General features: G+C 34.4%; 1 protein-coding gene across 1 annotated transcript; it reads right to left on the bottom strand.

Annotated features, from left to right (window-relative positions):
• Window positions 1-8,289: 8,289 nt before the first annotated feature.
• Window positions 8,290-13,124, bottom strand: LOC112507014 (ribonuclease 3-like protein 3). Its single transcript, XM_025111393.1, has 4 exons — window positions 12,829-13,124; window positions 11,262-11,620; window positions 9,671-9,817; window positions 8,290-8,820 (listed from the first exon to the last, which is right to left on the bottom strand). Exons 1-4 carry the CDS (start codon window positions 12,965-12,967, stop codon window positions 8,563-8,565), a joined length of 903 nt encoding a protein of 300 aa, XP_024967161.1. The 5' UTR covers window positions 12,968-13,124; the 3' UTR covers window positions 8,290-8,562.
• Window positions 13,125-13,581: the final 457 nt, after the last annotated feature.

The following is a 13,581-nucleotide window of genomic DNA, read 5'->3' on the forward strand; positions in this document are numbered from 1 at the left end:
TCAAACATATATTTTATTCAAAAATAAAAACATCATCGCTTTCTCAAAATCACATAAAGCCATATTATAACATCGACTGAAATAAATAATAAAATGAAATATTAAAATCATGATATATCTCGCTGCATTGCGTGAGTACGCTTCTAGTATATATATATACACATACATATATATATAGGTGGAGGTTCAAACGAGAATATCTCCATTTTACGAGAAGGCGAGAACACCCTTATTACATGTGATAATATATGTGAGGGGACCCTGTGATGTGCGGACGACGTGTTTTACGACTTAGGTCGCGTCAAAAGTTGTCTGTGTCTATGATTTAGTATCACATGTGATGGTCTTGATTGATTATAGTATCATATCAACAACAACCTTATCACATGTGGTAATACTTGTGAGGGGGCTTAGTGGTGTAAGGGCGACTTGACCTGCAACCAAGATCGCATCGAAAATCACCCGCGTCTCTGATTTAGTATTACATGTGATTGTCTATAGTAAAATGGTATTTTCGTAAAATGAAGGTGTTCTCGTTTGAACCCTTCCGTGTGTGTATATATATATATATATATATAGAGAGAGAGAGAGAGAGAGAGAGAGAGAGAGGTTGGTTATTATACAACCCTTGACATTTGTACAACCAATACAACTCAATCTCAACCGTTCATTTCATTTGATTAATATGTGATTTTAGAGAAGTTTTGATTGTTTCCTAATATAAAGTATTGATCATAATTAATGAACCATATTTATCTTCCRTAAATATTCAAATCATAATAAATGAACTCTCATCATTTTCATAAATATATCAATTTATTGGGTTGCATTGGTTGTACAAATGCGACGGGTTGTATTTGAAACAAACTATCTCTCTCTCTCTCTCTCTCTCTCTCTCTCTATATATATATATATATATATACTTGGGATCATGTGAGACCAATGGTTTTTTCGTGAGACCCGTAATACCAATTCTCAACCATTGGATTAGATTTACAATTGTTAGATCTGAACATTCATAAACGCCACGAGACTTCTTAATAATTACAATGTTGCTACCTTGCAACTTTAGGCCATTAGATCATTAGTTTATAAATTTAATCAATGAACATAAATTGGTCTTACGAGTCTCACGAAAAACCATTGGTCTCACATGAACCTAACCTTATATTATATATATATATATATAGGAAAGGGTTCAAACAAGAACCCCTGTGATTTACAAAAACACGAGAACAACCTATTAACCTAAAAATTAAAAGATTTTTTAAATTAAAAATGAAATTAAAACAATTCAAAAAAATTTGAGAGACAAAAGGGTAATATTAGAATTCAAAGTGATAAACATTTAAAAACATGATCACACTAAACCCAATAATTTGGATAACATAATGGGCTATTTTGTTTATCGTTTATTTCAACATGATTTGATGTGATTTGGGTGTGATACGGGTGTGATAATCATGTGATTATCACACAATTGTCACAAGGATTCCGCTCGACTAGGGTTAACTTAGAAAATTGACTACCGATTTGGTGTGATATGGGTGTGATAATCATACCTATTTGGTGTGATATGGGTGTGATAATATACTTATTTGGTGTGATATGGGTGTGATAATCATGTGATATCACTATCATAACAGCGCACTCGATTTGATCATGGTTTCGATCGGTTAGGGTTAGACAATCACACATTTATCACAACGATTACTCATGGTTTCGATAGGTTAGAATTAGACAATCACACATTTATCACAACAATTACGGACGAAATCCACTAAACGATTTGGTGTGATATTGGTGTGATAATCATGTGATATCACTATTATAACATCACTTGCGCACTCAATTTGATCATGGTTTCGATCGGTTAGGGTTASACAATCACATATTTATCACAACGATTACTCATGGTTTCGATAGGTTATGGTTACACTCGATTGACCATGGTTTCGATAGGTTATGGTTACACAATCACACAATTATCACAAGGGAAGAAAAGAGAGTGGGAATGAACGTACAGGAAAAAAAGAGATAATTATAATTAATTAAAATAAAAATTATAAAAATTACTTAATTACATTATTGCCCTTATTAATTTATTTATATTTAATATAAGTTAATCTATTAATTAAAAAAGTTTGAGGTTATTAGGTTGTTCTTACGTTCTCGTAAATCACAGATGTTCTCGTTTGAACCTCCATATATATATATATATATATATATATATATATATATATATATATATATATATATATATATATATATATGGTATATTTCAAATGCAACCATGTCCATTTGTACAACCAATACAACCCAATTAATTGAGATATTTATAGAAATGATGAGAGTTTATTTATTATGATTTGAATATTTATGGAAGATGAATAGTGTTCATTAATTGTGATCAATATTTTATATTAAGAAACAATCAAAACTTCTATAAAATCACATATTCATCAAATTAAATGGACGGTTGAGATTGGGTTGTATTGGTTGTACAAATGTAAAGGGTTGTATAATAACTAACTTCTACATATATATACATATATAAACACATATATGGAAGGTGTGTGAATTATATTTTAAAAGTTTGTTGTGTATGCAAATTGCGTTGCCTTTCACTGTTGGATTTTCTTAGGTTTTCATAGTTCTTTAATTGGTTTAAGTTTGAGTTTCAAAGGTTAAAAGTGTCACGTGTTCCCAAGTTCAAATTCAAGAATGAATAAAAATCTCATTATAACCACGGAGGTTCAAATGCAGTGGCTCCAAGCTACCCACAAAAACAAGTGGTACCCTAAAATTAATCGGTTTGCATAGGTTGGATATCCAGGTTAACAAAAAAAAATGTTTTGAAATTAATATCATGATCATATATCATAGTTTCTTTTTACTTTATCATCTATATGTTAGAGAATAAATTACAGATTTGGTCCATGTGATAGGCGTTATTTACGGATGTGGTTTCTAGACTTAATTTATTACGTAGTGCACCTGGGAACATTCATATTATCACATTTTTGGTCCCTAGTTATAACAGATCTCCACCTTGTCCGTTAACCATGAGGAGGGCATTTTGATCAATTTAACAAGTTTCATCTACTTAACATGAACAATGAAGGATCAACAAACTCATGAACAATGAAGGATGTCAACCAAAATTTCATTCCAAAAAGTTTGTAATACAAAAACAACCCTAAAATCTAAATCAAAATATAAATCAAACCCTAAACAAAAAGTTTGTAATACAAACCCTAAATCAAAGTAAAACCTAAACCAAGAGTTGTGGCTCAGATACGTAAGCAGAACGGTGGCACAAGAAAACACCTAGAAGAGAGAAAAAGAGGGATGTTCATCGAAGAAATAAGATGGGGGAGGTTTTTTCGTCGAGTGAAAGAGAGAGGAAGAGTTTGAACCACATGAGCATCCAAAAAAGACATTGGGGGTCGATGGCCAGTGTATTCAAGCAAGAAAGATGAACATATGCAAGTTGGGGGGCGATCTTCATGTTTCTTCAGAGCAACAATGGGGGCATGATGCCAGATGAAGAATGGATTCAGGGGCAAGAACGAACACAATGCATATAGGGCGATCTCAATGGAACTTCAGGGATGGGGATGGTGCAAGTTGAGAGGGTATCTCCACGGATATTGCGGAAACCAACAAAGATATGGGAAAGGAAAAACCATTTGGTGTTTGATTTTTAATCTCAATCTACATGTCATGTCATCTTTCATGTTTGGATTTATGTGTTCATTCAGGTTTGATTGGTGTTTTGAGTAGGGTTTGTTTTCAGGAAGAAGATGAAGATCCACGTTAACGCTTAAATAAGTTAAAAGAAATGTTGAAATGTAGGGAAAGGCGAAGATACAAATTTGCACTCATGTTTAACTGGGCAAGTGGACAGACGTCAGGGCAAAGGAAGTCAAGAGACTAATTCCGTAAAAAGGTGTATATCCCCGGGTGCTCTACGTAATAAATAAAGTTATAGAAACCAATTCCTTAAAATATCACATATTACAGGGACTAAATCCATAATTTACTTTGTAATTTGATGAATAATAAAACATTGTAGATCAAACGTCTTATTCTTATGTGACCGAAAATAACATTTATAATTTTACGATTTCGATGACAATCAAATAAATAGTATATTAATTTTGATGGCGAACTCAGCCAATGAATAGAAACTATGTGTCAAGACTATTTTGCATAGGTTGTCGGTTCGAGTTTTCTTACAACTATTCTGAATTTTATTGGTTGGTATTTCTAGGTAAGGGTGTTCGCAGTCCGGTTCGAGTAGTTTAATCCCTCAAATCACAAACCAAACCGCAATGGCCATTTAGGAAAATTTCCAAATCGAGGGGTTTGCCATCAACTCAGCAAGTGACCAAACTGGTCAAACCGAATCACAAAAAGACAGTCAGAGTTTTGGACAACATTGAGCAAGTCGAAGGACGATTTATAATTTTATATTTGATTTTTGACGGATTCCGAAATTTTGTCAATTTACATCGCACGGTCAATTGAGAAATGAAAATTAAAAACATAATATCTTGAACGAATTTTTTATTGGCCCATAAATGTTCAAAATACAACATGAAAACTAAATTTTTAATTAATACATGTGTATTTTTTACGGCCAATTTGGTCCAAACCTCTCACAAAAACATCCAAACCGCTAACCAAACTAGACCAAACGGTTTAACTATTTTTCAAACTGAACCGAACCGTCAGACTGCACAAACCATCAAAAATGGTTTGATTTAACTTGGTTCGATCTGTTTAATCAATACAATATTTTTTCAAACACCCTTATTTTCAGAATGTGAAGACAAGTGAAAGTTAAAAGAAAAGCAATAATACATTTAAGGATACATTTAATTTAATCGTCATGAATATTTCCTTTTAAATGAAAGAATAAATAAATATGATCCTATTAATGTTGTAGGTAATATTTTAAGAATATTTCCTATTAAATTAAAATTAAATAAGTAAATAAATACATACACTTGTGGGTTTGGTCTTAATATATTTTGACAAGTTGGATTTAATAATTATTATATTTAGGAGGTGTTTGAGATTGCTTATAAAAACAACTTATTGATTTATTCCGGTGTGACACCGGTAATAAGCACTTTTGAGTGTTTTGATAAACAACTTATACCGGTGACAAACTGGTAATAAGAAGTTTTTGAAGAAGTTAAACTCTTCTGACTTATAATAAGTTGATAAGTTTTTTTGTAGAAAAGCATAAGTTGTTTCAAATAAGCAATCTCAAACACCCCCTTATATTAAAGTTCAATTTTTGAAATTCATCTTTATTTTTGATCCATGTGCTTTAGAGGAAATTATGCATTAGGTTATTATTGTAGAAGATAATACTAACTTGATAAAGTCAAATAAGGGATAAGTTACTGATCTTAATGAATCTATAGCTTGAACACTCGAGGGTGTTCTTAGTGTATTAAGACAAAATTCTCAAAGCATAGAAATGTGATGATTCACTTACTGAAAATGCATCCAACACAAAGTAAATGTGGCAACCCAGATCGGGAGAAAAGTAGAAAACCACAGTTAGTGAAAACCATCGAAAGAATTCCAGTACTGAAAAATGAATATTACACAGTTCTTGACAGAGTAAAATCACAACTATGGTAAGTAAGAGAGTTCCACTGTGACCTCTTTGTATTACATTCTAAGGGTGTAAATACAAATCTCTTGGATGAAATATACATGAGAAAAATCCTATTGTGGCCACGGAGGTTCAAATGCGGTGGCTCCAGGCTATCTGCAAAGCAGGTGGTCGTCATGCGATTAGTCGGCTCACATAGCGGGTTGGATATACAAGTTAATCAATATATATATATATATATATATATATATATATATATATATATATATATATACATGGGAAGTATATTAAAATATCTATATTATGGTGGCCTTATTGTTGGTGAAAAGGGCGGTGGCCCAAAGCATCAAAGCCTAGAGGGCATCATGGTCCAACGGTCAAATAGGGTTTAGTAGGCTTCTTATTTGATTTTTTTTCCCAAAAAATATGTTACCCTTCTTGGCCTCTCGCTCTCACCTTTGCCCTCACGATTCACGATTACCCTTTTACCCCTCACCTATGATGTACAGTGCTGTCAATATCCACCATTGCTCTTGGCAGTCTACTCTCGCCTCTCACCTTGACTCATCTATTAACCTCTGGTGTCGGCTCTCACCCTCAGTTCTCAAATCGCGGTTAGTTTCTTTCAAGCTTGAATCAAGGTGTTTTCATTCTTAGTTTCTTATTTACTCATCCAGTTATCTAATTTGCTTATTTTCCTTGATCTTGAAGTTTTCTTTCTTAGTTTTTTTTATGTTTATTTGTTGTTATCTTGATGATTTGATTATTTGGGTGATTTCCTAAACCTATTTCATTTATTTAAGTGATTTTCTTATTTGGTTAAATCTCAATGTCTCGTTTTCGTTCCATAATTATATATATATATATATATATATATATATATATATATAAAGAGAGAGAGAGAGAGAGGAGTGATCAAATACAAACTATCCAATTTGTATAAACTATGCAAACCATCTTCATCCGTCGATTTTATTGTTTAATCTTATGAAATTGTTTCACATAATATTTTTTTTGATGAAGTTGTTTCATATATGGTTATAAAAATTGTTTCATATAATACTTAATAAAATTTTAATGAAACTGTTTCATGTATTTCTCTAAAATTAAAATAATGAAGATAATAGTATCCATGATTAACACCCTCCACAATAAAAATGATTAATCAACCTCTCATAATTATAAGAAAACGAACAAAATGGATATCAATCTCCACAACCTTCTCCCCCTCCCCCTCCTCCTCCTCCCTCTCCCTCTCCCTCTCATGTAGGAGTATTTATGTTATTTTTACACTTCGTTTAACCTTTTATAATTGATTATTAATTATTTTTTATTTTTCCGGGAAAAACCAAAACTAAAAATCGAGCTCATAATCAAAACCCCAAAACCCTAACCACCAAATGATCAAACATGCATTTCCTCAAGGCCTAAACCCATTTTAGAAACCCTTATATGTCCTCGAATGTCCTCTTCTAATCAGGATGGTGGCACAAAATACATGCAGAAGACGGCGAAGGATGCAAATGCAAGTGACCGAACATGAAGGGAAACGAAGCAGATGCAGAAGAAGATGAGTAACACAAATCTTCATCGTCCATCATCCTGCATAACAAGTCGTCACCAATTACTAGGGTTTTGATTTTACATGTCTTGTATCACAATTTTTTTAAACGTATGGTACAAATTTGTTGTTTATCTTCATATGTTCATGATGTTTTCCGATAATGTTGTGTTCATGTTTTGATTTATGTTTGATTTAGTGGTGGCACCGTTTGACTATAAGAAATAAATATGTGAATATTTTTCAAATAATCATCATTGGTCTGTTGGTTAGTTCATTATTTTTCATATGTAACAAGTCTTTTATCATAAATTCTTTTTCAAAAGCATAATAAATTTGAAATTAAAAATTAAAACTAAAAAAATTACACTAACGGGATTCAAACTCAGATCTGGGGCAGAAGAAAAGCCTTGCAAACCAACTCTACCAATGAAAACTTGTGTCCGTATTGTAGTTTCAAAATATATACGATGACACACAACAATTTGATACAGTGATTGTTAAGCTTGTATTACTTTGTATTGTAGTATGGGCTTTGGGCTTACTAGTTGTATTGGACAGGTGTCTTGGGCTTAGAACTAAGTATGAGAGCCAATTTGTAATTGAGCTGATTGAATATATAATCTGAAGGCGACTTGTGCTCTCTCAACACTATGTTCTTCAATGTCATATCTATCGGGTGTAATTACATGAATTGTTGTGTTAGAGGTTGTTTACTTGCGGCTTAATTAGACTTATTGATCTATCTGACTTATTCGCACAACTCATTTGGGTTGTTTACTTTACGGCTTAATCGCACAGATAAAAATGGTGTTTTGTCTCCATTCAGCCACAAAAATAACACATTTGCCCCTTATTTAAAACACCGCCTCCTTCCCATGTAAGACACACCTCATCTTCGGCCTCTTTATGATTTTTTGTTTTGATGTTCAAATAATTAATATTGGGGGGTAAATCGGCCATTTGTGTTATTCAGGCGGTTGGTTCAAATAAAAAAATAAACAACACTCATTTATCCAGACAGACAAATTTATCCAAACAGGACTTGATAAAAAGTTTGGTAAACCCCCCCTTAATCTGGGATCTAAAGTGACAATAACTGTTTACATTACAACGGAGGAACGAAACGGTGGCACATGCCAACACAAAAACCGCCTGGGTCTGTCCCTGTGGCATGTGCAATCAAAGTTTATGTTCATAGATCTTGGAAACAAGTGGATCAAAAACTTAAGCTAATGTTTATGAGTAAACAACAACATGATCCAACTAAGTTGGAGGTATTACCAATATAAATTTAACGTTGTTCATCGCGTTCTAACGGCAAAAAAGAATGTTGAATGAACGTATAACGCGTTACCTACTTTCAGCAATCTGGACCGTTGATGATGTTGTTACATGCATCCTCGGCTGCTCTGTTCAACGCGATTTCCTTCTTGGCTTGGTATTCACCTCTTCCTCTAAGTTTATTATCGATAAAAACTTCGTACACGCCTTCTTTTAGCCATTTATCTCTAAATCGTATCTTCAGTTTCTTTTTGTGGCAGAGTTCATTGAGCTTCCTCACCGGGTTCGTTTGGAGCATTTCAGGAGTGATCATGGGCTCGAGTAGAATCTTAGCCACCTATCATAGTAAATAATACCGCAAAAAACTGGAAGTCAAGCAACTACAATTTCACTGCTACTAAAATATGTTATAGGTGCACCTCATTAGTGTTGACATTCAATTAGGATTGATCCAAGGGTGGAGATCTCTTCTTACGCTTCTCACTATAACTTCCCTTCTGACGGAAAACCCAATCCTATATATAATTCTAATTATTATATGGACTGTTGTACCACCAATTTATCATCGTGATAACCGCTATATAAATCACAGTCTTGACTCTTGGCCGTTATTTTGAATTATGACCGTTGTAACAGCATAGAACCTAATTCACACTATCCCACTCACAGAGCTCCCTACAATATACCTATATTATTTTATTTTTATTTGTTTTATTAATAATTAGAAAATGTAAATAACAGTATTAAAGTACATGATAAGTTTATTAATAATATAGGGAGCATGGTTGGAGTTACTATATTAAAAAACAATTACTCACTACATTAATTTAAATGTGGGGAGTATGATTGGAGATGCTTTAAGGGGGTGTTTGGGATTTGATTATTTGAAACAACTTATGCTTTTCTACAAAAGTCATTATCAACTTATTATAAGTCAGAATGGTTTAACTTCTTTAAAAATTCCTTATTGCCGGTTTGGCACCAGTATAGCTATAAGCTGTTTATCCCAACACTCAAAAATGCTTATTACCGGTGTCACACAGGAATAAGTCAATAAGTTGTGTTTTATAAGCAATCCCAAACACCCCCTAAGGAGCTCACAGATCTAACTAATTAACAATTGTAGTATTTATAGGAGGGAAGAACTTTTAACGCAAGGGAAAAAGGAAAAAATAGAAGAACCTAACCTCCCACGTAGTATCGATTGAGGAATTGCTGTCGACGTAGATGGCCCCTATTGTGGATTCAACAATATCAGCTAAAGTTTTTGGAGCATCGATTAATCCATATGAATGTAGAGGGTACTTTTCAAGAGCTCTCGTAAAGACTCGAATCTGTACAAGATTAATCATAAGTATGCGTAAGAAAGAAAGAAGTTTAGATGTGTAACATGATTAAGCATGCAACAAATATGAATGCATCATGTCACAGACTTAACCTTAAATTTTTTACTAGCCTTGTTCCTACAGCATGCATGATATTACTAACTTTTGAGGCAGTTCAACCAAATAATGCCTATCTAATACTTCCCCCGTCCCAAATTAAGTGTGCACATTACTATTTTTGTTTGTCTCAAAATAAGTGTCTACTATCAAAAATAAGTTTACACTTTCCCATTCTACCCTTTATTATGAGATGGAGAAAGTCTCTCTCTCTCTCTATTATCAAGGGTAAAAGTGTCCTTTGGTTATTTAAAAAGTGTAATAATTACACATATCTAAAACTGTCTCATTTGACATTATTTAGGGGCGGAGGAAGTATAGAACACAATAAAGATTCAATTATCGCCTTCAGTTACAATCACCTCACTATACAATCAAAGAGACTTTCACTATGAGTTTGGTAAGCAGACAAGACCAGACAGGATGGGACAGGCAAGAGTGAGGTAAGCGGGTGAAAGAACTGTCCATGGTTTTAGGGTTTAAATTTGACATGGGTAGTTTAGTAATTTATCAATCTTGTCTTATCTCCCTGATGTTTTCCCACCTATTTGGTGGGACAAAAAATGCATCATTGTCCCACTCAGTCCTATCTTGTACCAATTTAATGTCATACCAAACATGGGACAACAAGCTTTTGTTCTGTCCGATCTCATCCTATTCCACGTACCATACGCACCCTAGACTCACCATAACACCAAAAAGTTGCATGGGCAACATCTCTGGTGCTCCTAGCATTTAGCAACATAATAGTTGCAACCTTTACATATATGAAGTGTAGTGAAGCCCTTCTACATTTTGTTTATGACTTTTTGGTTAACCATTGGCTCCAACGTTTGTGACTAAGTTCAGAAGGCCTGACTCCACCATCACGTACACTTAAGTCGGGAAGAAATTTTTCTTATGGTGTGACCCACAACAAAGATCGATAGTTGATGGCACCCATCGCGTCAAACCTGAGATTCTTGCTGCATGTGGCAATAGGCGACCAAATATGGTTGCTATCTAATCATGGGAGATCGATTTAGCCCTAGAACAAGGAATGAAGACTAATAGTCATCTTTGAAAGAAAAAAGAGCTAAAAAACAGTAAACCAAACCAAAAAGCCCAATGTATCCCACCCAGAGGTGGGGTCGGGGATTAAGATGTAGGCAAACTTGACCTCTACCCTAAAAAGTTCAAAAAGCACTTTGTAGATTCCAAGAAAATCCAAGCAATTTGCAATGATGATTGTAGATTGTAGATTGAGTGATACATTTATAAAGGCCATAGATGATGCAAGTTTAAAATACAAACCTAATAAAGGGACTAGAAGAACACATTATCTGGAGTAACATACTTGCTTACTAAGCGTCGGATTTTCATGGCGTATGTACTTATGGAAGTTATATTTAACCGCTACACGTGCTAGCTTCTCAGTATCAACATTGGCAGCTCGGAGAGCAGTCAACGACCCTGGTGGGAGATCCGGATACATAAAGAACTGTTGTTTACTGATTAGAAAATTGAGAATGGAGTCACCAACATACTCAAGTCTTTCATACGATTCAGAGCCATGATAACTTGGATGTGTAAAAGCTTGTTGCAATAGAATCTTTTTCTTGAACTTATACCCTATAATCTTCTCCATCTCCTCAAGACTTGCTAACGGTTTCTTCTCTTCTGGTAATCTCATCACCTTAACTTTGGCTTTAATGGCTGTTAAAAATTTATAAAAGAAATAGTTTAGAAAGCATTTAAGAACCCATACTACAATTTGTGAGAATATGTGGAACCCCTCTACACTACTCTCCAAAAGAGCCCATAAGGAGAGAAGGAAAGTTCCAACATATATTGAGGATGATATGTCCAAGTCTGGCCGATGTGAGACTCCAACACAGCCCCCTCCAGAAGCGGCTAGATGGGTTCAGATTGTCCGACAATGTTTAGAGGGGCCTAGACGGATACAGATTGTCCCATAGTGTTAAGAGGGGGCTAGATGGATACATCTTGTCCCAACGTGTCAGAGTACTTAAAGAGTAGTAGACCTCGACTCTAATACCATGTAGGGAATATGTGAAACTCGATTACTTCCCAAAGAAAGGTCCTTTGAGGAGAGAAGCGAAGTTCTAACATTACCTTACCGGCATAGATTGTAGAATAGGGGGCCGTTTACGATACGCTTACTTGAGTAAGCGCTACCAAGTCACATTATCTTTTTTTTTGAAGTATATAATATGTATATACAGCAAATGCAACAAATAAACTCACACACCCTCCTCATCTTGGTAGGTTTGAACCCCTGACCCGAAGACTGTGATCCCGCTAGACCAAAGGCCCTTGGTAAAAAGGATGAATATGGCAAGAACCAAGGATAGCAAGGCAAGAACCGAGAGTCTTACCCGGTAAGTGAAGGACAACTCTTACCACGTTTAGCGCTTACCAGGTAAATTGTTATTACGATACCACTTTTGTTTGACTAAAATCTTACCAGTAAGTAGGAGATAATGTTGAATTTTACCGGCAAGCGCCTACCGGGAAGTGTCGGTGAAAGGCCTGTTAGTCCCAGGTAGAATGGTTGATACCAAGTGAGAATTTTAAAGAGTAATATGGGTTTCATCGTATTCTCATAAAATTTCACAAAATCAAAGTGTATGGTTATCATCAGAATTAATTTCTTTTAGGAACAGAAATCGATCACACAGAATACCACAAAAAAATCAATCGCACAGATGAGAAAGGGGAATGACAAGCACTCCCGAATTTGGGGGAAAAGACGAAACGAATCAAACAGAGAAACCCTAGAGTAGGCTCACACTCATCTACCCAAAATTTCCAACTCGATATTCAATTATACGTTCGTTAAGCATCAAACGTTATACATTAAGGATAAAAATTCGATACAGATTGAGATTGTGAAAATTAACCGTATTCTTGGAGGCGTTTGAAGCAGAGAGCGGTGAAGGAACTCTTGGCCGGAGAGAGGAACGATTGCCACCATGAAGATGAAGAAGACGCCATTGAGTTGAATTCGATTAATTCTAAGGAAGATTTCATCCGATCCATTTCAGTGATGGACACTAGTCACTGATGAACTACTTGGTTGTTGCTGACAACGGTACGAGAGCGGCGCCATCGCCCTCCTCAAGTTTCGCAGGTCACTATTCATCGGGAACAACGTTCTAAACACAAGCATAAAATTATCTAATTATTTTATTTCGTTGCATTTAAATTTATTAAAATACTCATTTTAATTGGTTGATTTGATCTCGGAAAAAAGTACAATAAAAACCAATAGACTTTTTTGTTTGGAATGATTAAGTCTTTGGACTTTTTTTTGGAACAAATAAGTCTTTGGACATTCCAAAATATGTTAAATAAGTCATTGGACAATTTTTTGGAACAAATAAGTCCTTGGACATTCCAAAACATGTTAAATAAGTCCTTGGACAATTTTTGGAACAAATAAGTCCTTGGACATTCCAAAAAATGTTAAATAACTTCTTGGACAATTTTTGGAACAAATAATTCCTTGAACAATCCAAAACATGTTAAATAACTTCTTGAACTTTTATAAAACATGTTGGATACATTCTTATGACTTGTATAACTAGTTAAAGTGGTAAAATAGTGAAAAAAATCGGGAAAAAACCCCAATGAACATTCATATTTTGAACGAT

This window comes from Cynara cardunculus (genome assembly GCF_001531365.2).
Source record: "Cynara cardunculus var. scolymus isolate 2C chromosome LG 2, CcrdV1, whole genome shotgun sequence".
NCBI classification, from domain to species: Eukaryota; Viridiplantae; Streptophyta; class Magnoliopsida; order Asterales; family Asteraceae; genus Cynara; species Cynara cardunculus.